General features: G+C 36.4%; 10 protein-coding genes across 18 annotated transcripts; 5 read left to right on the top strand and 5 right to left on the bottom strand.

The window, feature by feature from the left end:
• The first annotated feature begins 208 nt into the window (after nt 1-208).
• Nucleotides 209-7,581, top strand: LOC6561797 (dedicator of cytokinesis protein 7). Its single transcript, XM_001989399.3, has 14 exons — nt 209-256; nt 378-462; nt 525-694; nt 747-2,314; nt 2,375-3,241; nt 3,296-3,888; nt 3,951-5,147; nt 5,213-5,944; nt 6,052-6,183; nt 6,244-6,424; nt 6,516-6,692; nt 6,974-7,346; nt 7,405-7,443; nt 7,523-7,581. Exons 1-14 carry the CDS (start codon nt 216-218, stop codon nt 7,542-7,544), a joined length of 6,177 nt encoding a protein of 2,058 aa, XP_001989435.2. The 5' UTR covers nt 209-215; the 3' UTR covers nt 7,545-7,581.
• A 313-nt stretch (nt 7,582-7,894) lies between these two features.
• Nucleotides 7,895-9,390, bottom strand: LOC6561690 (ATR-interacting protein mus304-like). The gene is made up of 3 exons (XM_032736640.2): nt 8,561-9,390; nt 8,327-8,506; nt 7,895-8,259 (listed from the first exon to the last, which is right to left on the bottom strand). Exons 1-3 carry the CDS (start codon nt 9,234-9,236, stop codon nt 8,147-8,149), a joined length of 969 nt encoding a protein of 322 aa, XP_032592531.2. The 5' UTR covers nt 9,237-9,390; the 3' UTR covers nt 7,895-8,146.
• A 425-nt stretch (nt 9,391-9,815) lies between these two features.
• On the bottom strand, nt 9,816-10,235 carry LOC122322453 (ATR-interacting protein mus304-like). Its single transcript, XM_043214684.1, has 3 exons — nt 10,135-10,235; nt 9,968-10,084; nt 9,816-9,906 (listed from the first exon to the last, which is right to left on the bottom strand). Exons 1-3 carry the CDS (start codon nt 10,225-10,227, stop codon nt 9,847-9,849), a joined length of 270 nt encoding a protein of 89 aa, XP_043070619.1. The 5' UTR covers nt 10,228-10,235; the 3' UTR covers nt 9,816-9,846.
• Nucleotides 10,208-11,487, top strand: LOC122322451 (dedicator of cytokinesis protein 7-like). Its single transcript, XM_043214682.1, has 5 exons — nt 10,208-10,332; nt 10,424-10,600; nt 10,882-11,254; nt 11,313-11,351; nt 11,429-11,487. The coding sequence occupies exons 1-5, from the start codon at nt 10,290-10,292 to the stop codon at nt 11,448-11,450; spliced, it is 654 nt and encodes a 217-aa protein (XP_043070617.1). The 5' UTR covers nt 10,208-10,289; the 3' UTR covers nt 11,451-11,487.
• Nucleotides 11,488-11,887: 400 nt separating this feature from the next.
• On the bottom strand, nt 11,888-14,141 carry LOC122322366 (ATR-interacting protein mus304-like). 2 transcript variants are annotated; one of them, XM_043214680.1, is made up of 4 exons: nt 14,041-14,141; nt 12,466-13,990; nt 12,232-12,411; nt 11,888-12,164 (listed from the first exon to the last, which is right to left on the bottom strand). In XM_043214680.1, the coding sequence occupies exons 1-3, from the start codon at nt 14,131-14,133 to the stop codon at nt 12,275-12,277; spliced, it is 1,755 nt and encodes a 584-aa protein (XP_043070615.1). In that variant the 5' UTR covers nt 14,134-14,141; the 3' UTR covers nt 11,888-12,164; nt 12,232-12,274. The 2 variants fall into 2 exon arrangements, with proteins under 2 accessions (XP_043070615.1, XP_043070616.1); XM_043214681.1 differs by having other exon boundaries at nt 14,046-14,099.
• LOC122322452 (dedicator of cytokinesis protein 7-like) lies at nt 14,130-15,395 on the top strand. Its single transcript, XM_043214683.1, has 5 exons — nt 14,130-14,238; nt 14,330-14,506; nt 14,788-15,160; nt 15,219-15,257; nt 15,337-15,395. The coding sequence occupies exons 1-5, from the start codon at nt 14,196-14,198 to the stop codon at nt 15,356-15,358; spliced, it is 654 nt and encodes a 217-aa protein (XP_043070618.1). The 5' UTR covers nt 14,130-14,195; the 3' UTR covers nt 15,359-15,395.
• A 1,344-nt stretch (nt 15,396-16,739) lies between these two features.
• On the bottom strand, nt 16,740-18,014 carry LOC122322426 (ATR-interacting protein mus304-like). Of its 3 annotated transcripts, none has more exons than XM_043214469.1 (3): nt 17,954-18,007; nt 17,175-17,898; nt 16,768-17,112 (listed from the first exon to the last, which is right to left on the bottom strand). In XM_043214469.1, the coding sequence occupies exons 1-3, from the start codon at nt 17,957-17,959 to the stop codon at nt 17,009-17,011; spliced, it is 834 nt and encodes a 277-aa protein (XP_043070404.1). In that variant the 5' UTR covers nt 17,960-18,007; the 3' UTR covers nt 16,768-17,008. The 3 variants fall into 3 exon arrangements, 1 of the variants encoding a protein (XP_043070404.1); XR_006246592.1 differs by lacking the exon at nt 16,768-17,112 and having other exon boundaries at nt 17,684-17,720; nt 17,782-17,898; nt 17,949-18,014; XR_006246591.1 differs by having other exon boundaries at nt 16,740-17,898; nt 17,949-18,014.
• Nucleotides 18,015-18,037: 23 nt separating this feature from the next.
• On the top strand, nt 18,038-19,305 carry LOC122322427 (dedicator of cytokinesis protein 7-like). The gene is made up of 5 exons (XM_043214470.1): nt 18,038-18,146; nt 18,238-18,414; nt 18,696-19,068; nt 19,127-19,165; nt 19,247-19,305. Exons 1-5 carry the CDS (start codon nt 18,104-18,106, stop codon nt 19,266-19,268), a joined length of 654 nt encoding a protein of 217 aa, XP_043070405.1. The 5' UTR covers nt 18,038-18,103; the 3' UTR covers nt 19,269-19,305.
• Nucleotides 19,306-19,617: 312 nt separating this feature from the next.
• Nucleotides 19,618-26,353, bottom strand: LOC116805339 (ATR-interacting protein mus304-like). 6 transcript variants are annotated; one of them, XR_006246589.1, is made up of 5 exons: nt 21,859-21,924; nt 21,087-21,808; nt 20,286-21,024; nt 20,051-20,231; nt 19,618-19,983 (listed from the first exon to the last, which is right to left on the bottom strand). XR_006246589.1 is itself a non-coding variant. In XM_043214468.1 (4 exons), the coding sequence occupies exons 1-3, from the start codon at nt 26,276-26,278 to the stop codon at nt 21,731-21,733; spliced, it is 591 nt and encodes a 196-aa protein (XP_043070403.1). In that variant the 5' UTR covers nt 26,279-26,353; the 3' UTR covers nt 21,596-21,632; nt 21,694-21,730. The 6 variants fall into 6 exon arrangements, 1 of the variants encoding a protein (XP_043070403.1); XR_006246590.1 differs by lacking the exons at nt 19,618-19,983; nt 20,051-20,231; nt 20,286-21,024; nt 21,087-21,808; nt 21,859-21,924 and adding exons at nt 23,482-23,890; nt 23,958-24,137; nt 24,192-25,537; nt 25,599-25,715; nt 25,766-26,347; XR_006246588.1 differs by lacking the exons at nt 19,618-19,983; nt 20,051-20,231; nt 20,286-21,024; nt 21,087-21,808; nt 21,859-21,924 and adding exons at nt 23,527-23,890; nt 23,958-24,137; nt 24,192-25,105; nt 25,184-25,715; nt 25,766-26,349.
• LOC122322428 (dedicator of cytokinesis protein 7-like) lies at nt 21,936-23,212 on the top strand. The gene is made up of 5 exons (XM_043214471.1): nt 21,936-22,056; nt 22,148-22,324; nt 22,605-22,977; nt 23,036-23,074; nt 23,154-23,212. Exons 1-5 carry the CDS (start codon nt 22,014-22,016, stop codon nt 23,173-23,175), a joined length of 654 nt encoding a protein of 217 aa, XP_043070406.1. The 5' UTR covers nt 21,936-22,013; the 3' UTR covers nt 23,176-23,212.
• Nucleotides 26,354-26,685: the final 332 nt, after the last annotated feature.

Raw genomic sequence — 26,685 nt, 5'->3', positions numbered from 1 at the left:
ACATAAATTTGTTAACTGTCGATGTACTTTGAAATTCATTCAAACTACAACATGACAGTAAAAGAAAAATCAGCTAACCGCCACAATTTATCGGTCAACTATCGGGTAGTTTACTCGTAGCTCGATATTTTTATGGGCCTCTGCTCTTAGTTTGATTTGCAATTATTAAAGAAATATCTACTGATTTTCTTTGATTTCTTTAACAAAGGTTCATAATGTCTTTCGCCCAGAGGTCATTTGTGCAAAAAGTATCAAAGTAAGTATAGAGTTATAAGGCAAAGCCGGCATTACAGCAACCGCGCCCTTTTAACGCAGTGGTCTGTACAAATGAATGCGCTTGTCCGTTTCCTTTGTAAAAATGTATGTATATGTATCAGGCAACCGGCTTCTGATGTGAGGAAAAACATTAATGTCCATATGCAGTCAAAGACCACAAGTTCCGCAGCAATATGCTCATCTACGGTAAGTTTGTGTGGCTCACCAAGCAATTGTATCCAAGTCACTAACACTTTATTGTTATCAAGCTTTCCCTCACCGAACCACTTGATTATGAAGAATTTCTGACTCAACACATGAACATTATTAACCGAGATCCGCTAAAGCACATCTTGGATTTTCCCCAAGGAGATGTTTCAGTGAAGATAATACCGCGGAAAATTCGCACTATCGATCACATTATACCCAAAGAGAATATGTAAGTAATATACATTTGAATGGTATTATTTCATTCAAGTATAATATTTCAGCTCTGATTTACCAAAACATTTACAAGAGTGCATTCGTTGCTACACTCGTCCTTGGAAAGTTGTGGAATATGCAGAACGCCATTACTCGAGCTCTTGTTGTGCCCGAGAGCGTATTGATCGCGAAACTATCAGCACATCGGCATACCAGCAAGAATTTGAGATTGACAAAGATTTCTCCTCGTTTGACGAAACGTTCATCGATAAGAGCGAAAGCTGCACACCTAGTTCAAGACAATCAATAGCCAGCTTAGCATCAGTTAGTTCTTGTACAGATACACTTACTCCTCGTAGTTCTTGGGCCAGTTTTGATTTAAGGCGTTCAATTAATGACCCTCTTATACCCAATTTATTGGATAACGTACCGTCAGATCAAATTGATCAATTAAATGACGCACGGCGTCAGGACGAGCGTCAATCTGCATTTTTTTCACTTTATCCAGAAAATGAAACTGAAGAAGTTATTGAGCGCAGATTACCTGCCGAGCTGCCAGTGGAACATATGGGTCATCGTATACAGATAAAATGTCTGCAGCTGAAGCTGGAGTTAGAAGTAGAACCTATATTTGCATCGATGGCCATATATGATGCAAAAGAGCGTCAAAAAATCTCTGAGAATTTTTACTTCGATATGAATTCGGATGGTCTGAAGCAAATGCTTTCAAACCATGTTCGCTGTGCCGATATTAGCACGCAAAGTCGTTCGGCTATATTTGAAATTTCCTATCCAAGTAATGATTTGTTCCTAGTTATACGACTGGAAAAAGTACTTCAAGGCGACATCAATAACTCTGTCGAACCATACCTGAAAGACGACAAAGACAAGTATAGAGAGAAAGTTAAGTCAAATGCAATGGATTATTGTGAACGTTTGGGAAAATATCGCATGCCTTTCGCTTGGACAGCTATACATTTAACAAATGTTTTCAATGGCGATAATTTTGATAATAAAGACGGCAGCGCTGGCGAGAGAGATTCATCGGGCAGTATTGGTAGTGCCACCTTGGGGTCTGCCGCAAGTTCAAATAGCTTAGATCGCAAGTCTTCGACCAGCAGCTTTGATCAACTACGCAAAAAAGCAAATGATATGAGCGGAACACTGACAAGACGGGGCTCTCTGGAGCGCAGGGAAAAACGACGCTCTTGGTCACCGGATGACTTTGCCAACGTTGTTGAAAGTTTTCGTCCTATAACTTTAACTGTGCCAAGTTTCTTTAAACAAGAGGCGGACAAAATGAAAGACGAAGATTTATATAAATTTTTGCCTGAACTTAAGCGTCCAAGTACAGTTATGAAAAAATATAAATGCATTCCGGGATCTATAAAATTGGAGATATCGCCGTGTGCTGAAGATGTTATGAACTCGTTAACACCAGAGTTGACCAGAATCGCGCCGTATAATGGAGAGAAAACACGTCCTGTCAAAGAAATATTGGAGTTTCCATCGCAGCCCATTTATAGCTCCCACTACAGCTATCGCAATTTACTTTATGTGTCTCCCAAAGAGTTGAATTTTTCGTCACGCGCTGGTTCGGCACGTAACATTGCCATTCGTGTGCAGTTGATGGCAGGTAAGCCAATCATTGAAAGCGATATAGAATTTAATATAAATTTTTGAATAAATATTGCAGGAGAGACCCCTAAGGATGCAGTTAATGCCATTTTTGGTAAATCTTCGTGTCCAGAATATGCATCGGAAGCATTTACATCCGTCAATTACCATAACAAGTGTCCATCATTCTATGATGAGATTAAGATTGCTCTGCCTGCTTCCATCAAACAGCACCATCATTTATTATTTACCATCTATCACGTATCGTGCCAAAAAAAGCCGCACGAAATGCAGGTTTCGGTTGAAACTCCCATCGGCTACACCTGGTTACCACTTCTAGAGGATGGCAAACTTAAAGTTGGTGAATTCAATCTGCCTGTTATGTTGGAATCGCCACCGGAGAACTACTCGTTCATACCACCGAACGTTCATCTTCCTGGGATTAAGTGGTTGGACAATCACCGTGCCGTATTTTCTATCAATGTAGATGCTGTGACTTCAGTTCACACTTTGGATGCACACCTTGATCGTTTTTTTCTAACTTGTGAGTACTTAGATACCCACAACATACCCTCCCACATAGGCGAGTGTAATATGGAAGCAGAGTTAAAAAGATGTCTGCTGGATATAGAGAATGCCAATCGTGAATCATTGGTTAGGCATCTACCTCTTGTGTTGGACAAGCTAATCGAGTTATTGGTAACTACAAATATAGTAGGAAGCCAGACAATGTCGTTGGGTTCGACTGTGTTTGAGGTGCTTTGCTTGGTGTCAGCACATTTATCCATTTTAAGCGATATATATCATTATGGACGACAAAGTTTATTTTCCACTTACGTGCAATTTCAATGCAAAATACCACATCCATTGGCAGTTAAGTGCTGTCTAAGTCGTAGCAGTACCAATGAAATTCAGTCAGGTTATATTACAAGCGCTGGAACCACTGGTAAGATGAAAAAAACAAAAAGTATATTCACCTACTAAGTAAATCTACCTTTAGAACTTGATAATGGACAACATCTAACTGGCGGTCTGAATGTTAACTTCAGTCACTTACGCTACTTACACGAAGAACTCGCCTTGCAATATACACTGGCTAGTGGCAAAGTAGCAGATTTTGCCATGAGCAACTCCTGGTTTTTATTTGAGCTAATTATTAAATCGATGATAGAGCACTTGGACTATTCGGGTACCCTAAATGCACCACGGAAGATTCGGTTTCCACAAAAATTCATTGAAGACATAGTCACGCTTGTCACTGTTGTAACCAACAAAATTATAGAGTACCATACAACAGACTGCAGGTTAGCTCAGTCACTCAACGCAAGCTTAAGTTTTTTTATTTTTGATCTACTGAGCATTATGGATCGCGGATTTGTCTTTGGCCTAATTAAAATGTATTCAAAGGTTATAACATCAAAAAGTGCTTCCTCACCTGATTTAATGAACTATAAAATAGATTTCAATCGAATCGTATGTAGTCATGAACATTTTGTTGCGTTAAATTTGCCCTTTGGTACTTCTTACACAACTATCTCAGCACCTTGCAGCCCAACTCCTAGCACCACATCAAACACAAGTCAAGCTTCATATGTACGTATTACAGCTGTTTTACTTTAATTATTGAAGTAACGAATATTAATTTATTTACTCAGGGCTCCATTGAACGCGCCTTGCACGCTGACCTTAGCACAGAATTTCGTCAACAACACTTCCTGGTTGGTCTTGTGCTAGGCGATTTAGCCACTGGCATGGAAGTGCCCAATCCGCAACTGCATGGAAAAGCAATAAACTGCATACGCAACCTTTTAGCTTCCCATGACTCACGCTACGATACGGAAGCACGTTCGCGAGTAGCTTCACTATATATACCGCTGCTCTCAATAGTCATGGATACCTTTTCACAGTTACATCAATTTTTATCAGACGCTCAGGATCATGACCGTTTGCATCAGATGGGTCAACTTGAAGATTATCAGGGCCCTAACCAGACCATAACCACGGCGACTATAAGTCCAGAGGTAGCATTTGCCATCTCGGGTAGTCGTGTATATTCCTATATGACGGAACAATCGAAAAACAAGATACCATTAAGCGCAGAGAATACGCGTCATTTGCTGGCTTGCTTCCTATGGGTGCTGAAAAATTTGGAGCGCACTATCCTTTACCGTTGGCTACTCGGCTTGAGTCCTCATCGCGTGCACCAAATGCTGCAGGTATTGAATACATGCCTAAAGGCGTTTGAGTATTCGGGTCAAAAGCGGTTGCCCACAATAAAGCGGGCTAAGACTCATAGTTTCCGTAAGACAGGACCAACTGATGTCAAAGAAAAATTAGAAGAATGCATTAGAGGAACAAATTCGGCACGTTATGATCTCATAAACCGTCGCAAAGATCGAAACTCAACGGAGAAACTTCGCTGGCGTAAGGATCAGATGCCATACCGATCACAGTACAGTGATACAGTTACGAGAAATGAGCCAGAACTTGAATTATGCCATTTCATTGAGGGCTCACTTTCAACAGAAATTGCGCTTATCACACTTGATTCATTGGAAATAATAGTGCATGTGGCCACCAATCTACACCATAATCTACTAGGGACTGTACTAAAAGTTTTATTGCACAGTTTATCCCATAATCAGTCGACACTGGCACTACAAAATTTGTTTGCTTCTCAACGTGCGCTGATCTTTAAATTTCCCAATCTTTTGTTTGATGAAGAAACAGACATCTGTGCAGATTTGTGCCTCTTGCTATTAAAGCATTGCGCATCACAATTACCAGGCATTCGTTCACAAGCGGCTGCATCGCTGTACTTACTAATGAGACAAAATTTTGAAATTGGAAATGTAAGTATAACCTTACTTATTCACACATATATAGATAATTTTATTTGCGGTCTCTCTCATTTTAGAATTTTGCACGCGTTAAAATGCAGGTGACCATGTCATTAAGCTCTCTGGTTGGCACTAGTGCGTCTTTTAGCGAACAGTCACTTCGTCGTGCGTTAAAAACCATTTTAGTGTACGCCGAGTCTGATGCAGATTTACAGGAAACTTCCTTCCCAGAACAAGTCCAAGATTTACTTTTCAATCTACACATGATCCTCTCAGACACAGTGAAAATGAAAGAATATCAGGAGGACCCAGAAATGTTGCTTGACCTAATGAATCGTATAGCCAAGGGATACCAAAACAACCCAGATTTAAGGTTAACATGGTTGGAAAACATGGCTAAAAAGCACCGTGAACGATCCAATCACACCGAAGCGGCCATGTGCTATGTACATGCTGCTGCATTAGTTTCAGAATATTTAAGTATGCTCGAATCACAAACACATTTGCCTGTCGGTGCGGTTAGTTTTCAGCGCATTTCACCAAACACATTCATGGAGTCTGCAGTATCGGATGATGTTCTTAGTCCAGGGGAAGATGGCATTTGCTTAGGAAATCACTTCACTGAGACGGGATTAAAGGCATTGCTCGAAGAAGCTTCTAACTCCTTCCAAGTTGCTGGCATGTATGAAGCTATGAATGAAGTCTACAAAATACTAACTCCTATTTGCGAGGCAAACCGCGAGTTTCATAAGCTCGGCAAAGTTCATGGTAAACTGCAGGAAGCATTCAATCGAATTGCGCAACTACAGGTAATATAAAATTATAAAAATGTCGCCGGTATGTCAAGACTGTGAAGATACAGTAAAGATATTTCAAACAATTTGCCTCATAACATTTGTTATTATATTTTTTATAGGGTAAGCGGGTATTTGGAACGTATTTTCGAGTTGGTTTCTATGGCGCTAAGTTTGGAGACCTGGATCAACAAGAATTCATTTACAAAGAGCCCACATTAACAAAGTTGCCAGAGATATTTAGTCGACTTCAGGTAGTTACATAGTGTCACAACAAAAATTGTATATTCATTTTATAGTATATTTGCATTTAGAACTTTTATGCGGATAGGTTTGGTCCTGATTCTGTGCACATAATTAAGGATTCTAATAATTTCGACATAAACACATTAGAGCCAGAAAAAGCTTATATACAAATCACCTATGTCGAACCTTTCTTTGAAACCTATGAAATGCGTCATAGAGAGACTTACTTTGAACGAAATTTTAATATTAGTAAGTAATTCCAAATATTTTTCTCGACAAGCCCAACTATAAAACAACCAAAAAAAATGTCAATAATTTCCCGTTAATCTTTTTCCATTAGAGCGGTTTATTTTTGCAACACCTTTTACAAAAAGCGGAAAAGCTCATGGAGAATTACATGAGCAATGTAAACGAAAAACAATATTAACAACGGCCAACTACTTTCCTTACGTTAAAACTCGTATCCAAGTAATCAGCAGAGCGCAATTTCAATTGGAGCCGATTGAAGTAGCAATTGGTTCGTAATTTATTTGTCTATATTTACATGTTTCAGCAAGAAATGCGCCTTTTCGAAATTGTATTTTCCTAGAGGAGTATACCTCAAATAATAATCATATCAAATGTGTTAATAATTGCTACTACTATAAACTCAAAACAATTAATACAATATATTTATCTAGAAAGGATAAGAAAACCAAGAATTATGAGAGGGAGATAAATATCGAAAAGGCCATAGAAACACTAACCATTAAATAGTATAATATAAAATAATATCTTTACATATTTTGTTAATAACAGAAGACATTCAGAAGAAAACATTGGAATTGGCAGCGGCTACAAATCAAGAGCCAGCTGACCCAAAAATATTACAAATGGTATTACAGGGTTGCATTGGTACCACCGTTAACCAAGGTCCAATGGAAATGGCTAGCGTATTTCTTTCAAACTTATCGGACGGCACGACCATACCTACGAAACATCAAAATAAATTGCGGTTGTGTTTCCGCGAATTTTCAAAACGTTGTGCGGATGCTTTAAAGAAGAATAGGAATCTAATAATGTCGGATCAAAAAGATTATCAACGTGAACTGGAACGTAACTACGAGCGTTTTGTGGAACGTCTTACACCGCTTATCACACTTACATCAGTACAAACACAAGGTGTTGTACGGTAAGTTTCTGCCAAATTAGAAACTAAAATGTATTTAATTAAAAATTCCTCTTTACAGAGCCAATGCCTATCAAAATAAAACAACGCCGCTTAAATGGTAACTTTTACAGCACGGATTTACAAAAAAAAAAAACATTTTTATACATACATATGTTTACACATTTTTACATGTCTAGCGTGTCGGATTATTTTAAGTAAGTTTAAATATGAAGAATAAACAAACCGGTTTTGAACACTTGTATTTATTTCCATAAATCCTTTGCTTACAATATGAAGAATATATTTCTCGAATCGTAATAGTGTATACTGCTGAAATTCACATAATTTTGCTTTTAAATATGTATTAATTTAAAAGTTAAATTATTAAGTTCAATGTTCCAAAAGGCAATTTAATCACAATACAATAGAAAGTCATAAAATATATAAACACTAATTTTCACTACCATCTTATCACAGTTTGTGGCTTCATCTCTGATTATTTACACCATATATACACAAATTTATCTTTTATATACATATTTATTGATTTTTTATAAATTATCTACAAACAAATACATCTTTAAATATTTCCCAATTGTATTTCCCCCCAAAAACTATAAGTAAATTATACATATTAACAAACAACAATAAGAAAATTACTAGATAAGTATTTACATTTTTATGGACAAAATTATTATTATGTTTATTCCAAATTATAAGCAATCCTTTTCAAGTCATTAAAAAAGTCATTTGAATCACAAGCTAATAGAGATTCAGGACTAATTAAGACAGCTGATCAAACACATTATGGTATATTCCCATCACACAATACTTGTCCATTCAGCCAAGTCATTGTTTGGATTGCTGGGATTTCCTTCTTTGTGCAAAGGCCTTAACATAAACTGCATGTCTTGCAGTTGTCTTAAAAATCGTACTAAAAATATACAAATTTAAATGCTTTGTTTTATCTGAATTTTTATGTGAGCATCGGCGGTACTTACAATGTGAATCTTCGAAACTCAAGATCCGCGCGTGATCCTTCCACCAATTGCATAGTAGAAATAGATAATGTTTTGTTGTTTCTTCCGAATCCCGAAAAAGGCACGAGACGTAATATTCACGAAAAATAAGTGTAAGTAAATGTACGGCAATATGTGAGATTTCCCCAACTTGTGAAATGTCAAAGAAAATTTTTTTATTGTTTAGTGCCTTTATTGGCTTGTCAATTCACATACCTGATTTTTTATCTTGGATCACCCATTGGAACATCATTTGAAAAACGATCGTCACAACGCTTAGACAAAGCTTAACATAGCATTCGCAACCAACTTCGTGCGGTACCGGGTCCTGCACTGGTATTAAGGAGAACTTTGATATGTTCGCTGAGTTAATGGCGGAAGCATTAACACTACTTGCGGAATTGTAATTGGTAAGCGTTACACCAGAGTGTAAACTGCCAACGTTTGAGGGCATATTCTTATTTTCCTCTTTATCCTCATCAGTAAGGGATGGAAATGAAAGCATTCTCAGTACGAATTGAGGAGTGGCTGCGAAACAGCTGTATACGAATCGCACATGATTTGAGCATATCGCTAGCAAGAGTTTAAAATGATTCGGTTGTAGAGGCAGTTCGCTACATAAACATAGCTCGATGAGTCCCGCGTAGACCTGTATTAAACACGATTTCGACCCAAACCGGTAAACCGAACGAACGCGATCAGATATAAAGTAATTACTTGGACTATTAACACACATTCCTGTCATAAGCCAACCGTAACGTGAGCATAATAACATGCATGCACTGAGTTCGCGAAAAACCCAGGGACTTGGACGAGTAAAGACCAAATGTTTTAATAAATCAAACAGCAATTCAAGTTGAGGTCCGGATGTAGACATCACCACAGGATTCATGTGACCCAGAAAGCTGTGCAGGAGCGCTGCAGTTGCCTCTAGGACACCAAAATGCTCGAATACCTCGGAAGAGTAACTTATTTTAGTTATCGCCTCGATTACTATTTGCAATACCCAGTATTTACCATACTTTTTTGAAGCAATGTATGTGATATGCTGCTCTGTTCTCGACAAATCTGTGCCAATGTGCCAACATAGCGACGTAATGGGATGGCTTGCTCTGGGTTGTATAAAGCGCCTGGTTGAATTAATGAATATCGCATATAAGTACGGTGATCTGATTGTAGGTCGAAACGATGATAGGGATACATCATACAGTTTTGTGGTAACCCCAAGCTTTGGGTATAGGTCCAAAACTCGGTAAAGACTCTGCAGACTGATTCTATTATGCGACCTGTGGTCGTTTCAACCGTGCTGCGCTCGGAAAACCCTTTTGCGTAATATAGAAGTTGCTCAAGCTCCATTTCAAAAAAAGTGCGCTGTTTCTTTGCATGTGCATCTTTGGCGTACTCGTAGTGTGGTTTGGTGAAAAACTGATTCGTGGAAGGGCTTACAATACATAAATCTTCTATGCGAAGCAAATTACGACATTCGTCAGCATCGGTGACGATTACATCGTTATTTTTAAATATACTCCTTTCATTGCTGTTTGCGTTTCGAATTTTAAGATCTGAAAACGCAACATTTGTGAAATTCAATTCTGCGTCTTTGGCTGTTACTAGTTTAAATACTTCAGCTACTTTCTTATTGCAGTCCTTTTCCCCTTCTTCAGCTATTGCAAACTTTTCGATCTTGCTAGCTTGAAGCAGTTTACGTGCTTGTCGGAGTTCATTGCGGAGTAGGCTGACCTGTAGACATATTTATAAGTAATAATTGAATCGTGTACAATGCCACTCACCTCGCCTTCATTGCCGCCCGCTCGATTATTGCTTTCTATAAGGCGTCTGTGCAATTTTTCATTCTCCTTCTTAAGCACATCGATACGTTCCATTAGAGCCAGAAAAAGCTTATATACAAATCACCTATGTCGAACCTTTCTTTGAAACCTATGAAATGCGTCATAGAGAGACTTACTTTGAACGAAATTTTAATATTAGTAAGTAATTCCAAATATTTTTCTCGACAAGCCCAACTATAAAACAACCAAAAAAAATGTCAATAATTTCCCGTTAATCTTTTTCCATTAGAGCGGTTTATTTTTGCAACACCTTTTACAAAAAGCGGAAGAGCTCATGGAGAATTACATGAGCAATGTAAACGAAAAACAATATTAACAACGGCCAACTACTTTCCTTACGTTAAAACTCGTATCCAAGTAATCAGCAGAGCGCAATTTCAATTGGAGCCGATTGAAGTAGCAATTGGTTCGTAATTTATTTGTCTATATTTACATGTTTCAGCAAGAAATGCGCCTTTTCGAAATTGTATTTTCCTAGAGGAGTATACCTCAAATAATAATCATATCAAATGTGTTAATAATTGCTACTACTATAAACTCAAAACAATTAATACAATATATTTATCTAGAAAGGATAAGAAAACCAAGAATTATGAGAGGGAGATAAATATCGAAAAGGCCATAGAAACACTAACCATTAAATAGTATAATATAAAATAATATCTTTACATATTTTGTTAATAACAGAAGACATTCAGAAGAAAACATTGGAATTGGCAGCGGCTACAAATCAAGAGCCAGCTGACCCAAAAATATTACAAATGGTATTACAGGGTTGCATTGGTACCACCGTTAACCAAGGTCCAATGGAAATGGCTAGCGTATTTCTTTCAAACTTATCGGACGGCACGACCATACCTACGAAACATCAAAATAAATTGCGGTTGTGTTTCCGCGAATTTTCAAAACGTTGTGCGGCTGCTTTAAAGAAGAATAGGAATCTAATAATGTCGGATCAAAAAGATTATCAACGTGAACTGGAACGTAACTACGAGCGTTTTGTGGAACGTCTTACACCGCTTATCACACTTACATCAGTACAAACACAAGGTGTTGTACGGTAAGTTTCTGCCAAATTAGAAACTAAAATGTATTTAATTAAAAATTCCTCTTTACAGAGCCAATGCCTATCAAAATAAAACAACGCCGCTTAAATGGTAACTTTTACAGCACGGATTTACAAAAAAAAAACATTTTTATACATACATATGTTTACACATTTTTACATGTCTAGCGTGTCGGATTATTTTAAGTAAGTTTAAATATGAAGAATAAACAAACCGGTTTTGAACACTTGTATTTATTTCCATAAATCCTTTGCTTACAATATGAAGAATATATTTCTCGAATCGTAATAGTGTATACTGCTGAAATTCACATAATTTTGCTTTTAAATATGTATTAATTTAAAAGTTCAATTATTAAGTTCAATGTTCCAAAAGGCAATTTAATCACAATACAATAGAAAGTCATAAAATATATAAACACTAATTTTCACTACCATCTTATCACAGTTTGTGGCTTCATCTCTGATTATTTACACCATATATACACAAATTTATCTTTTATATACATATTTATTGATTTTTTATAAATTATCTACAAACAAATACATCTTTAAATATTTCCCAATTGTATTTCCCCCAAAAACTATAAGTAAATTATACATATTAACAAACAACAATAAGAAAATTACTAGATAAGTATTTACATTTTTATGGACAAAATTATTATTATGTTTATTCCAAATTATAAGCAATCCTTTTCAAGTCATTAAAAAAGTCATTTGAATCACAAGCTAATAGAGATTCAGGACTAATTAAGACAGCTGATCAAACACATTATGGTATATTCCCATCACACAATACTTGTCCATTCAGCCAAGTCATTGTTTGGATTGCTGGGATTTCCTTCTTTGTGCAAAGGCCTTAACATAAACTGCATGTCTTGCAGTTGTCTTAAAAATCGTACTAAAAATATACAAATTTAAATGCTTTGTTTTATCTGAATTTTTATGTGAGCATCGGCGGTACTTACAATGTGAATCTTCGAAACTCAAGATCCGCGTGTGATCCTTCCATCAATTGCATAGTAGAAATAGATAATGTTTTGTTGTTTGTTCCGAATCCCGAAAAAGGCACGAGACGTAATATTCACGAAAAATAAGTGTAAGTAAATGTACGGCAATATGTGAGATTTCCCCAACTTGTGAAATGTCTAAGAAAATTTTTTTATTGTTTAGTGCCTTTATTGGCTTGTCAATTCACATACCTGATTTTTTATCTTGGATCACCCATTGGAACATCATTTGAAAAACGATCGTCACAACGCTTAGACAAAGCTTAACATAGCATTCGCAACCAACTTCGTGCGGTACCGGGTCCTGCACTGGTATTAAGGAGAACTTTGATATGTTCGCTGAGTTAATGGCGGAAGCATTAACACTACTTGCGGAATTGTAATTGGTAAGCGTTACACCAGAGTGTAAACTGCCAACGTTTGAGGGCATATTCTTATTTTCCTCTTTATCCTCATCAGTAAGGGATGGAAATGAAAGCATTCTCAGTACGAATTGAGGAGTGGCTGCGAAACAGCTGTATACGAATCGCACATGATTTGAGCATATCGCTAGCAAGAGTTTAAAATGATTCGGTTGTAGAGGCAGTTCGCTACATAAACATAGCTCGATGAGTCCCGCGTAGACCTGTATTAAACACGATTTCGACCCAAACCGGTAAACCGAACGAACGCGATCAGATATAAAGTAATTACTTGGACTATTAACACACATTCCTGTCATAAGCCAACCGTAACGTGAGCATAATAACATGCATGCACTGAGTTCGCGAAAAACCCAGGGACTTGGACGAGTAAAGACCAAATGTTTTAATAAATCAAACAGCAATTCAAGTTGAGGTCCGGATGTAGACATCACCACAGGATTCATGTGACCCAGAAAGCTGTGCAGGAGCGCTGCAGTTGCCTCTAGGACACCAAAATGCTCGAATACCTCGGAAGAGTAACTTATTTTAGTTATCGCCTCGATTACTATTTGCAATACCCAGTATTTACCATACTTTTTTTGAAGCAATGTATGTGATATGCTGCTCTGTTCTCGATAAATCTGTGCCAATGTGCCAAAATAGCGACGTAATGGGATGGCTTGCTCTGGGTTGTATAAAGCGCCTGGTTGAATTAATGAATATCGCATATAAGTACGGTGATCTGATTGTAGGTCGAAACGATGATAGGGATACATCATACAGTTTTGTGGTAACTCCAAGCTTTGGGTATAGGTCCAAAACTCGGTAAAGACTCTGCAGACTGATTCTATTATGCGACCTGTGGTCGTTTCAACCGTGCTGCGCTCGGAAAACCCTTTTGCGTAATATAGAAGTTGCTCAAGCTCCATTTCAAAAAAAGTGCGCTGTTTCTTTGCATGTGCATCTTTGGCGTACTCGTAGTGTGGTTTGGTGAAAAACTGATTCGTGGAAGGGCTTACAATACATAAATCTTCTATGCGAAGCAAATTACGACATTCGTCAGCATCGGTGACGATTACATCGTTATTTTTAAATATACTCCTTTCATTGCTGTTTGCGTTTCGAATTTTAAGATCTGAAAACGCAACATTTGTGAAATTCAATTCTGCGTCTTTGGCTGTTACTAGTTTAAATACTTCAGCTACTTTCTTATTGCAGTCCTTTTCCCCTTCTTCAGCTATTGCAAACTTTTCGATCTTGCTAGCTTGAAGCAGTTTACGTGCTTGTCGGAGTTCATTGCGGAGTAGGCTGACCTGTAGACATATTTATAAGTAATAATTGAATCGTGTACAATGCCACTCACCTCGCCTTCATTGCCGCCCGCTCGATTATTGCTTTCTATAAGGCGTCTGTGCAATTTTTCATTCTCCTTCTTAAGCACATCGATACGTTCCATTAGAGCCAGAAAAAGCTTATATACAAATCACCTATGTCGAACCTTTCTTTGAAACCTATGAAATGCGTCATAGAGAGACTTACTTTGAACGAAATTTTAATATTAGTAAGTAATTCCAAATATTTTTCTCGACAAGCCCAACTATAAAACAACCAAAAAAAATGTCAATAATTTCCCGTTAATCTTTTTCCATTAGAGCGGTTTATTTTTGCAACACCTTTTACAAAAAGCGGAAGAGCTCATGGAGAATTACATGAGCAATGTAAACGAAAAACAATATTAACAACGGCCAACTACTTTCCTTACGTTAAAACTCGTATCCAAGTAATCAGCAGAGCGCAATTTCAATTGGAGCCGATTGAAGTAGCAATTGGTTCGTAATTTATTTGTCTATATTTACATGTTTCAGCAAGAAATGCGCCTTTTCGAAATTGTATTTTCCTAGAGGAGTATACCTCAAATAATAATCATATCAAATGTGTTAATAATTGCTACTACTATAAACTCAAAACAATTAATACAATATATTTATCTAGAAAGGATAAGAAAACCAAGAATTATGAGAGGGAGATAAATATCGAAAAGGCCATAGAAACACTAACCATTAAATAGTATAATATAAAATAATATCTTTACATATTTTGTTAATAACAGAAGACATTCAGAAGAAAACATTGGAATTGGCAGCGGCTACAAATCAAGAGCCAGCTGACCCAAAAATATTACAAATGGTATTACAGGGTTGCATTGGTACCACCGTTAACCAAGCTCCAATGGAAATGGCTAGCGTATTTCTTTCAAACTTATCGGACGGCACGACCATACCTACGAAACATCAAAATAAATTGCGGTTGTGTTTCCGCGAATTTTCAAAACGTTGTGCGGATGCTTTAAAGAAGAATAGGAATCTAATAATGTCGGATCAAAAAGATTATCAACGTGAACTGGAACGTAACTACGAGCGTTTTGTGGAACGTCTTACACCGCTTATCACACTTACATCAGTACAAACACAAGGTGTTGTACGGTAAGTTTCTGCCAAATTAGAAACTAAAATGTATTTAATTAAAAATTCCTCTTTACAGAGCCAATGCCTATCAAAATAAAACAACGCCGCTTAAATGGTAACTTTTACAGCACGGATTTACAAAAAAAAAAAACATTTTTATACATACATATGTTTACACATTTTTACATGTCTAGCGTGTCGGATTATTTTAAGTAAGTTTAAATATGAAGAATAAACAAACCGGTTTTGAACACTTGTATTTATTTCCATAAATCCTTTGCTTACAATATGAAGAATATATTTCTCGAATCGTAATAGTGTATACTGCTGAAATTCACATAATTTTGCTTTTAAATATGTATTAATTTAAAAGTTAAATTATTAAGTTCAATGTTCCAAAAGGCAATTTAATCACAATACAATAGAAAGTCATAAAATATATAAACACTAATTTTCACTACCATCTTATCACAGTTTGTGGCTTCATCTCTGATTATTTACACCATATATACACAAATTTATCTTTTATATACATATTTATTGATTTTTTATAAATTATCTACAAACAAATACATCTTTAAATATTTCCCAATTGTATTTCCCCCAAAAACTATAAGTAAATTATACATATTAACAAACAACAATAAGAAAATTACTAGATAAGTATTTACATTTTTATGGACAAAATTATTATTATGTTTATTCCAAATTATAAGCAATCCTTTTCAAGTCATTAAAAAAGTCATTTGAATCACAAGCTAATAGAGATTCAGGACTAATTAAGACAGCTGATCAAACACATTATGGTATATTCCCATCACACAATACTTGTCCATTCAGCCAAGTCATTGTTTGGATTGCTGGGATTTCCTTCTTTGTGCAAAGGCCTTAACATAAACTGCATGTCTTGCAGTTGTCTTAAAAATCGTACTAAAAATATACAAATTTAAATGCTTTGTTTTATCTGAATTTTTATGTGAGCATCGGCAGTACTTACAATGTGAATCTTCGAAACTCAAGATCCGCGTGTGATCCTTCCATCAATTGCATAGTAGAAATAGATAATGTTTTGTTGTTTGTTCCGAATCCCGAAAAAGGCACGAGACGTAATATTCACGAAAAATAAGTGTAAGTAAATGTACGGCAATATGTGAGATTTCCCCAACTTGTGAAATGTCTAAGAAATTTTTTTTATTGTTTAGTGCCTTTATTGGCTTGTCAATTCACATACCTGATTTTTTATCTTGGATCACCCATTGGAACATCATTTGAAAAACGATCGTCACAACGCTTAGACAAAGCTTAACATAGCATTCGCAACCAACTTCGTGCGGTACCGGGTCCTGCACTGGTATTAAGGAGAACTTTGATATGTTCGCTGAGTTAATGGCGGAAGCATTAACACTACTTGCGGAATTGTAATTGGTAAGCGTTACACCAGAGTGTAAACTGCCAACTTTTGAGGGCATATTCTTATTTTCCTCTTTCTCCTCATCAGTAAGGGATGGAAATGAAAGCATTCTCAGTATGAATTGAGGAGTGGCTGCGAAACAGCTGTATACGAATCGCACATGATTTGAGCATATCGCTAGCAAAAGTTTAAAATGATTTGGTTGTAGAGGCAGTTCGCTACATAAACATAGCTCGATGAGTCCCGCGTAGACCTGTATTAAACACGATTTCGACCCAAACCGGTAAACCGAACGAACGCGATCAGATATAAAGTAATTACTTGGACTATTAACACACATTCCTGTCATAAGCCAACCGTAACGTGAGCATAATAACATGCATGCACTGAGTTCGCGAAAAACCCAGGGACTTGGACGAGTAAAGACCAAATGTTTTAATAAATCAAACAGCAATTCAAGTTGAGGTCCGGATGTAGACATCACCACAGGATTCATGTGACCCAGAAAGCTGTGCAGGAGCGCTGCAGTTGCCTCTAGGACACCAAAATGCTCGAATACCTCGGAAGAGTAACTTATTTTAGTTATCGCCTCGATTACTATTTGCAATACCCAGTATTTACCATACTTTTTTTGAAGCAATGTATGTGATATGCTGCTCTGTTCTCGACAAATCTGTGCCAATGTGCCAACATAGCGACGTAATGGGATGGCTTGCTCTGGGTTGTATAAAGCGCCTGGTTGAATTAATGAATATCGCATATAAGTACGGTGATCTGATTGTAGGTCGAAACGATGATAGGGATACATCATACAGTTTTGTGGTAACTCCAAGCTTTGGGTATAGGTCCAAAACTCGGTAAAGACTCTGCAGACTGATTCTATTATGCGACCTGTGGTCGTTTCAACCGTGCTGCGCTCGGAAAACCCTTTTGCGTAATATAGAAGTTGCTCAAGCTCCATTTCAAAAAAAGTGCGCTGTTTCTTTGCATGTGCATCTTTGGCGTACTCGTAGTGTGGTTTGGTGAAAAACTGATTCGTGGAAGGGCTTACAATACATAAATCTTCTATGCGAAGCAAATTACGACATTCGTCAGCATCGGTGACGATTACATCGTTATTTTTAAATATACTCCTTTCATTGCTGTTTGCGTTTCGAATTTTAAGATCTGAAAACGCAACATTTGTGAAATTCAATTCTGCGTCTTTGGCTGTTACTAGTTTAAATACTTCAGCTACTTTCTTATTGCAGTCCTTTTCCCCTTCTTCAGCTATTGCAAACTTTTCGATCTTGCTAGCTTGAAGCAGTTTACGTGCTTGTCGGAGTTCATTGCGGAGTAGGCTGACCTGTAGACATATTTATAAGTAATAATTGAATCGTGTACAATGCCACTCACCTCGCCTTCATTGCCGCCCGCTCGATTATTGCTTTCTATAAGGCGTCTGTGCAATTTTTCATTCTCCTTCTTAAGCACATCGATACGTTCCATTAGAACCAGAAAAAGCTTATATACAAATCACCTATGTCGAACCTTTCTTTGAAACCTATGAAATGCGTCATAGAGAGACTTACTTTGAACGAAATTTTAATATTAGTAAGTAATTCCAAATATTTTTCTCGACAAGCCCAACTATAAAACAACCAAAAAAAATGTCAATAATTTCCCGTTAATCTTTTTCCATTAGAGCGGTTTATTTTTGCAACACCTTTTACAAAAAGCGGAAAAGCTCATGGAGAATTACATGAGCAATGTAAACGAAAAACAATATTAACAACGGCCAACTACTTTCCTTACGTTAAAACTCGTATCCAAGTAATCAGCAGAGCGCAATTTCAATTGGAGCCGATTGAAGTAGCAATTGGTTCGTAATTTATTTGTCTATATTTACATGTTTCAGCAAGAAATGCGCCTTTTCGAAATTGTATTTTCCTAGAGGAGTATACCTCAAATAATAATCATATCAAATGTGTTAATAATTGCTACTACTATAAACTCAAAACAATTAATACAATATATTTATCTAGAAAGGATAAGAAAACCAAGAATTATGAGAGGGAGATAAATATCGAAAAGGCCATAGAAACACTAACCATTAAATAGTATAATATAAAATAATATCTTTACATATTTTGTTAATAACAGAAGACATTCAGAAGAAAACATTGGAATTGGCAGCGGCTACAAATCAAGAGCCAGCTGACCCAAAAATATTACAAATGGTATTACAGGGTTGCATTGGTACCACCGTTAACCAAGGTCCAATGGAAATGGCTAGCGTATTTCTTTCAAACTTATCGGACGGCACGACCATACCTACGAAACATCAAAATAAATTGCGGTTGTGTTTCCGCGAATTTTCAAAACGTTGTGCGGATGCTTTAAAGAAGAATAGGAATCTAATAATGTCGGATCAAAAAGATTATCAACGTGAACTGGAACGTAACTACGAGCGTTTTGTGGAACGTCTTACACCGCTTATCACACTTACATCAGTACAAACACAAGGTGTTGTACGGTAAGTTTCTGCCAAATTAGAAACTAAAATGTATTTAATTAAAAATTCCTCTTTACAGAGCCAATGCCTATCAAAATAAAACAACGCCGCTTAAATGGTAACTTTTACAGCACGGATTTACAAAAAAAAAAAAAACATTTTTATACATACATATGTTTACACATTTTTACATGTCTAGCGTGTCGGATTATTTTAAGTAAGTTTAAATATGAAGAATAAACAAACCGGTTTTGAACACTTGTATTTATTTCCATAAATCCTTTGCTTACAATATGAAGAATATATTTCTCGAATCGTAATAGTGTATACTGCTGAAATTCACATAATTTTGCTTTTAAATATGTATTAATTTAAAAGTTCAATTATTAAGTTCAATGTTCCAAAAGGCAATTTAATCACAATACAATAGAAAGTCATAAAATATATAAACACTAATTTTCACTACCATCTTATCACAGTTTGTGGCTTCATCTCTGATTATTTACACCATATATACACAAATTTATCTTTTATATACATATTTATTGATTTTTTATAAATTATCTACAAACAAATACATCTTTAAATATTTCCCAATTGTATTTCCCCCCAAAAACTATAAGTAAATTATACATATTAACAAACAACAATAAGAAAATTACTAGATAAGTATTTACATTTTTATGGACAAAATTATTATTATGTTTATTCCAAATTATAAGCAATCCTTTTCAAGTCATTAAAAAAGTCATTTGAATCACAAGCTAATAGAAATTCAGGACTAATTAAGACAGCTGATCAAACACATTATGGTATATTCCCATCACACAATACTTGTCCATTCAGCCAAGTCATTGTTTGGATTGCTGGGATTTCCTTCTTTGTGCAAAGGCCTTAACATAAACTGCATGTCTTGCAGTTGTCTTAAAAATCGTACTAAAAATATACAAATTTAAATGCTTTGTTTTATCTGAATTTTTATGTGAGCATCGGCAGTACTTACAATGTGAATCTTCGAAACTCAAGATCCGCGTGTGATCCTTCCATCAATTGCATAGTAGAAATAGATAATGTTTTGTTGTTTGTTCCGAATCCCGAAAAAGGCACGAGACGTAATATTCACGAAAAATAAGTGTAATGTAAATGTACGGCAATATGTGAGATTTCCCCAACTTGTGAAATGTCTAAGAAAATTTTTTTATTGTTTAGTGCCTTTATTGGCTTGTCAATTCACATACCTGATTTTTTATCTTGGATCACCCATTGGAACATCATTTGAAAAACGATCGTCACAACGCTTAGACAAAGCTTAACATAGCATTCGCAACCAACTTCGTGCGGTACCGGGTCCTGCACTGGTATTAAGGAGAACTTTGATATGTTCGCTGAGTTAATGGCGGAAGCATTAACACTACTTGCGGAATTGTAATTGGTAAGCGTTACACCAGAGTGTAAACTGCCAACTTTTGAGGGCATATTCTTATTTTCCTCTTTCTCCTCATCAGTAAGGGATGGAAATGAAAGCATTCTCAGTATGAATTGAGGAGTGGCTGCGAAACAGCTGTATACGAATCGCACATGATTTGAGCATATCGCTAGCAAAAGTTTAAAATGATTCGGTTGTAGAGGCAGTTCGCTACATAAACATAGCTCGATGAGTCCCGCGTAGACCTGTATTAAACACGATTTCGACCCAAACCGGTAAACCGAACGAACGCGATCAGATATAAAGTAATTACTTGGACTATTAACACACATTCCTGTCATAAGCCAACCGTAACGTGAGCATAATAACATGCATGCACTGAGTTCGCGAAAAACCCAGGGACTTGGACGAGTAAAGACCAAATGTTTTAATAAATCAAACAGCAATTCAAGTTGAGGTCCGGATGTAGACATCACCACAGGATTCATGTGACCCAGAAAGCTGTGCAGGAGCGCTGCAGTTGCCTCTAGGACACCAAAATGCTCGAATACCTCGGAAGAGTAACTTATTTTAGTTATCGCCTCGATTACTATTTGCAATACCCAGTATTTACCATACTTTTTTTGAAGCAATGTATGTGATATGCTGCTCTGTTCTCGACAAATCTGTGCCAATGTGCCAACATAGCGACGTAATGGGATGGCTTGCTCTGGGTTGTATAAAGCGCCTGGTTGAATTAATGAATATCGCATATAAGTACGGTGATCTGATTGTAGGTCGAAACGATGATAGGGATACATCATACAGTTTTGTGGTAACTCCAAGCTTTGGGTATAGGTCCAAAACTCGGTAAAGACTCTGCAAACTGATTCTATTATGCGACCTGTGGTCGTTTCAACCGTGCTGCGCTCGGAAAACCCTTTTGCGTAATATAGAAGTTGCTCAAGCTCCATTTCAAAAAAAGTGCGCTGTTTCTTTGCATGTGCATCTTTGGCGTACTCGTAGTGTGGTTTGGTGAAAAACTGATTCGTGGAAGGGCTTACAATACATAAATCTTCTATGCGAAGCAAATTACGACATTCGTCAGCATCGGTGACGATTACATCGTTATTTTTAAATATACTCCTTTCATTGCTGTTTGCGTTTCGAATTTTAAGATCTGAAAACGCAACATTTGTGAAATTCAATTCTGCGTCTTTGGCTGTTACTAGTTTAAATACTTCAGCTACTTTCTTATTGCAGTCCTTTTCCCCTTCTTCAGCTATTGCAAACTTCGATCTTGCTAGCTTGAAGCAGTTTACGTGCTTGTCGGAGTTCATTGCGGAGTAGGCTGACCTGTAGACATATTTATAAGTAATAATTGAATCGTGTACAATGCCACTCACCTCGCCTTCATTGCCGCCCGCTCGATTATTGCTTTCTATAAGGCGTCTGTGCAATTTTTCATTCTCCTTCTTAAGCACATCGATACGTTCCATTAGAGCCAGAAAAAGCTTATATACAAATCACCTATGTCGAACCTTTCTTTGAAACCTATGAAATGCGTCATAGAGAGACTTACTTTGAACGAAATTTTAATATTAGTAAGTAATTCCAAATATTTTTCTCCACAAGCCCAACTATAAAACAACCAAAAAAAATGTCAATAATTTCCCGTTAATCTTTTTCCATTAGAGCGGTTTATTTTTGCAACACCTTTTACAAAAAGCGGAAAAGCTCATGGAGAATTACATGAGCAATGTAAACGAAAAACAATATTAACAACGGCCAACTACTTTCCTTACGTTAAAACTCGTATCCAAGTAATCAGCAGAGCGCAATTTCAATTGGAGCCGATTGAAGTAGCAATTGGTTCGTAATTTATTTGTCTATATTTACATGTTTCAGCAAGAAATGCGCCTTTTCGAAATTGTATTTTCCTAGAGGAGTATACCTCAAATAATAATCATATCAAATGTGTTAATAATTGCTACTACTATAAACTCAAAACAATTAATACAATATATTTATCAAGAAAGGATAAGAAAACCAAGAATTATGAGAGGGAGATAAATATCGAAAAGGCCATAAAACACTAACCATTAAATAGTATAATATAAAATAATATCTTTACATATTTTGTTAATAACAGAAGACATTCAGAAGAAAACATTGGAATTGGCAGCGGCTACAAATCAAGAGCCAGCTGACCCAAAAATATTACAAATGGTATTACAGGGTTGCATTGGTACCACCGTTAACCAAGGTCCAATGGAAATGGCTAGCGTATTTCTTTCAAACTTATCGGACGGCACGACCATACCTACGAAACATCAAAATAAATTGCGGTTGTGTTTCCGCGAATTTTCAAAACGTTGTGCGGATGCTTTAAAGAAGAATAGGAATCTAATAATGTCGGATCAAAAAGATTATCAACGTGAACTGGAACGTAACTACGAGCGTTTTGTGGAACGTCTTACACCGCTTATCACACTTACATCAGTACAAACACAAGGTGTTGTACGGTAAGTTTCTGCCAAATTAGAAACTAAAATGTATTTAATTAAAAATTCCTCTTTACAGAGCCAATGCCTATCAAAATAAAACAACGCCGCTTAAATGGTAACTTTTACAGCACGGATTTACAAAAAAAAAAAACATTTTTATACATACATATGTTTACACATTTTTACATGTCTAGCGTGTCGGATTATTTTAAGTAAGTTTAAATATGAAGAATAAACAAACCGGTTTTGAACACTTGTATTTATTTCCATAAATCCTTTGCTTACAATATGAAGAATATATTTCTCGAATCGTAATAGTGTATACTGCTGAAATTCACATAATTTTGCTTTTAAATATGTATTAATTTAAAAGTTCAATTATTAAGTTCAATGTTCCAAAAGGCAATTTAATCACAATACAATAGAAAGTCATAAAATATATAAACACTAATTTTCACTACCATCTTATCACAGTTTGTGGCTTCATCTCTGATTATTTACACCATATATACACAAATTTATCTTTTATATACATATTTATTGATTTTTTATAAATTATCTACAAACAAATACATCTTTAAATATTTCCCAATTGTATTTCCCCCCAAAAACTATAAGTAAATTATACATATTAACAAACAACAATAAGAAAATTACTAGATAAGTATTTACATTTTTATGGACAAAATTATTATTATGTTTATTCCAAATTATAAGCAATCCTTTTCAAGTCATTAAAAAAGTCATTTGAATCACAAGCTAATAGAGATTCAGGACTAATTAAGACAGCTGATCAAACACATTATGGTATATTCCCATCACACAATACTTGTCCATTCAGCCAAGTCATTGTTTGGATTGCTGGGATTTCCTTCTTTGTGCAAAGGCCTTAACATAAACTGCATGTCTTGCAGTTGTCTTAAAAATCGTACTAAAAATATACAAATTTAAATGCTTTGTTTTATCTGAATTTTTATGTGAGCATCGGCGGTACTTACAATGTGAATCTTCGAAACTCAAGATCCGCGCGTGATCCTTCCACCAATTGCATAGTAGAAATAGATAATGTTTTGTTGTTTCTTCCGAATCCCGAAAAAGGCACGAGACGTAATATTCACGAAAAATAAGTGTAAGTAAATGTACGGCAATATGTGAGATTTCCCCAACTTGTGAAATGTCTAAGAAATTTTTTTTATTGTTTAGTGCCTTTATTGGCTTGTCAATTCACATACCTGATTTTTTATCTTGGATCACCCATTGGAACATCATTTGAAAAACGATCGTCACAACGCTTAGACAAAGCTTAACATAGCATTCGCAACCAACTTCGTGCGGTACCGGGTCCTGCACTGGTATTAAGGAGAACTTTGATATGTTCGCTGAGTTAATGGCGGAAGCATTAACACTACTTGCGGAATTGTAATTGGTAAGCGTTACACCAGAGTGTAAACTGCCAACTTTTGAGGGCATATTCTTATTTTCCTCTTTCTCCTCATCAGTAAGGGATGGAAATGAAAGCATTCTCAGTATGAATTGAGGAGTGGCTGCGAAACAGCTGTATACGAATCGCACATGATTTGAGCATATCGCTAGCAAAAGTTTAAAATGATTCGGTTGTAGAGGCAGTTCGCTACATAAACATAGCTCGATGAGTCCCGCGTAGACCTGTATTAAACACGATTTTGACCCAAACCGGTAAACCGAACGAACGCGATCAGATATAAAGTAATTACTTGGACTATTAACACACATTCCTGTCATAAGCCAACCGTAACGTGAGCATAATAACATGCATGCACTGAGTTCGCGAAAAACCCAGGGACTTGGACGAGTAAAGACCAAATGTTTTAATAAATCAAACAGCAATTCAAGTTGAGGTCCGGATGTAGACATCACCACAGGATTCATGTGAACCAGAAAGCTGTGCAGGAGCGCTGCAGTTGCCTCTAGGACACCAAAATGCTCGAATACCTCGGAAGAGTAACTTATTTTAGTTATCGCCTCGATTACTATTTGCAATACCCAGTATTTACCATACTTTTTTGAAGCAATGTATGTGATATGCTGCTCTGTTCTCGACAAATCTGTGCCAATGTGCCAACATAGCGACGTAATGGGATGGCTTGCTCTGGGTTGTATAAAGCGCCTGGTTGAATTAATCAATATCGCATATAAGTACGGTGATCTGATTGTAGGTCGAAACGATGATAGGGATACATCATACAGTTTTGTGGTAACTCCAAGCTTTGGGTATAGGTCCAAAACTCGGTAAAGACTCTGCAGACTGATTCTATTATGCGACCTGTGGTCGTTTCAACCGTGCTGCGCTCGGAAAACCCTTTTGCGTAATATAGAAGTTGCTCAAGCTCCATTTCAAAAAAAGTGCGCTGTTTCTTTGCATGTGCATCTTTGGCGTACTCGTAGTGTGGTTTGGTGAAAAACTGATTCGTGGAAGGGCTTACAATACATAAATCTTCTATGCGAAGCAAATTACGACATTCGTCAGTATCGGTGACGATTACATCGTTATTTTTAAATATACTCCTTTCATTGCTGTTTGCGTTTCGAATTTTAAGATCTGAAAACGCAACATTTGTGAAATTCAATTCTGCGTCTTTGGCTGTTACTAGTTTAAATACTTCAGCTACTTTCTTATTGCAGTCCTTTTCCCCTTCTTCAGCTATTGCAAACTTTTCGATCTTGCTAGCTTGAAGCAGTTTACGTGCTTGTCGGAGTTCATTGCGGAGTAGGCTGACCTGTAGACATATTTATAAGTAATAATTGAATCGTGTACAATGCCACTCACCTCGCCTTCATTGCCGCCCGCTCGATTATTGCTTTCTATAAGGCGTCTGTGCAATTTTTCATTCTCCTTCTTAAGCACATCGATACGTTCCATTAGAAATTTGAGTTGTCGTTCCTGTTCCACTTGTCGCCTAGTTCTCGTTGCATCAAATTCATCATAAGTTGGTTTTTGTTGCTCTCGGCCAGCATCGGGTAAAAAAACAAAGGTTTCATCAGTACCAAATATTTCTTCCACTCTCATATTTAGCATATCATTTTGAAATATATGTTGTGTGCTCGTAATTCCACGAGTGTGAGGCGCAAATGAACTGAATGTAAATTCCATGCCATTAGTTTGCCGCTGCTTTTCCTCTGCTATTTGAGTAGCTAACAACACAGCATCGTCGTCGTCATTTGCCCAGAAATCCACAATATTAGAAGTGGTCGAGCTGAATTGCCCGCGGCTTACACTAACGTCTAATTTGGGCTTTTTCGCAGATCCCAACTTATCCATTGGCCCCAACCGCTTTGCCATTTTGATGTTTCTTTTCTTTTAAACAAGCGTATTGTATGTTATTCTTGAATGAGAGAAGTTCACTCTGTGAACAAAATAGAACCAATACTAAGCAAATTGAACTAATAAATGAACAAGTACACAAAAATGAACAAGTACACAAATATACATTTTATTTGACGATTTTAACACTGTTAATATGATTATGATCATTTCGTTTAACTTGACTATGATTATTTTACAGTAAGAGCGATATGTAAAGTATTGTTGTCACCTAATATTCCATTCAATTACGGCTTACCGGCATCGATATTTTGTATAAATTCATCGATATCTCCTTGCGCAAGTATCGACATATATTTTACTTTGCGGAAGCCATCGATATTATGTATTTCTTGTCGATGCCGATACAGTTGAAAAAAATATTC

This window comes from Drosophila grimshawi, unplaced genomic scaffold (assembly GCF_018153295.1).
Source record: "Drosophila grimshawi isolate 15287-2541.00 unplaced genomic scaffold, ASM1815329v1 contig_1377, whole genome shotgun sequence".
Taxonomy (NCBI): Eukaryota; Metazoa; Arthropoda; class Insecta; order Diptera; family Drosophilidae; genus Drosophila; species Drosophila grimshawi.
The sequence above is the reverse complement of the archived record's forward strand: the minus strand, read 5'-3'. Positions and strand labels throughout refer to the sequence as shown.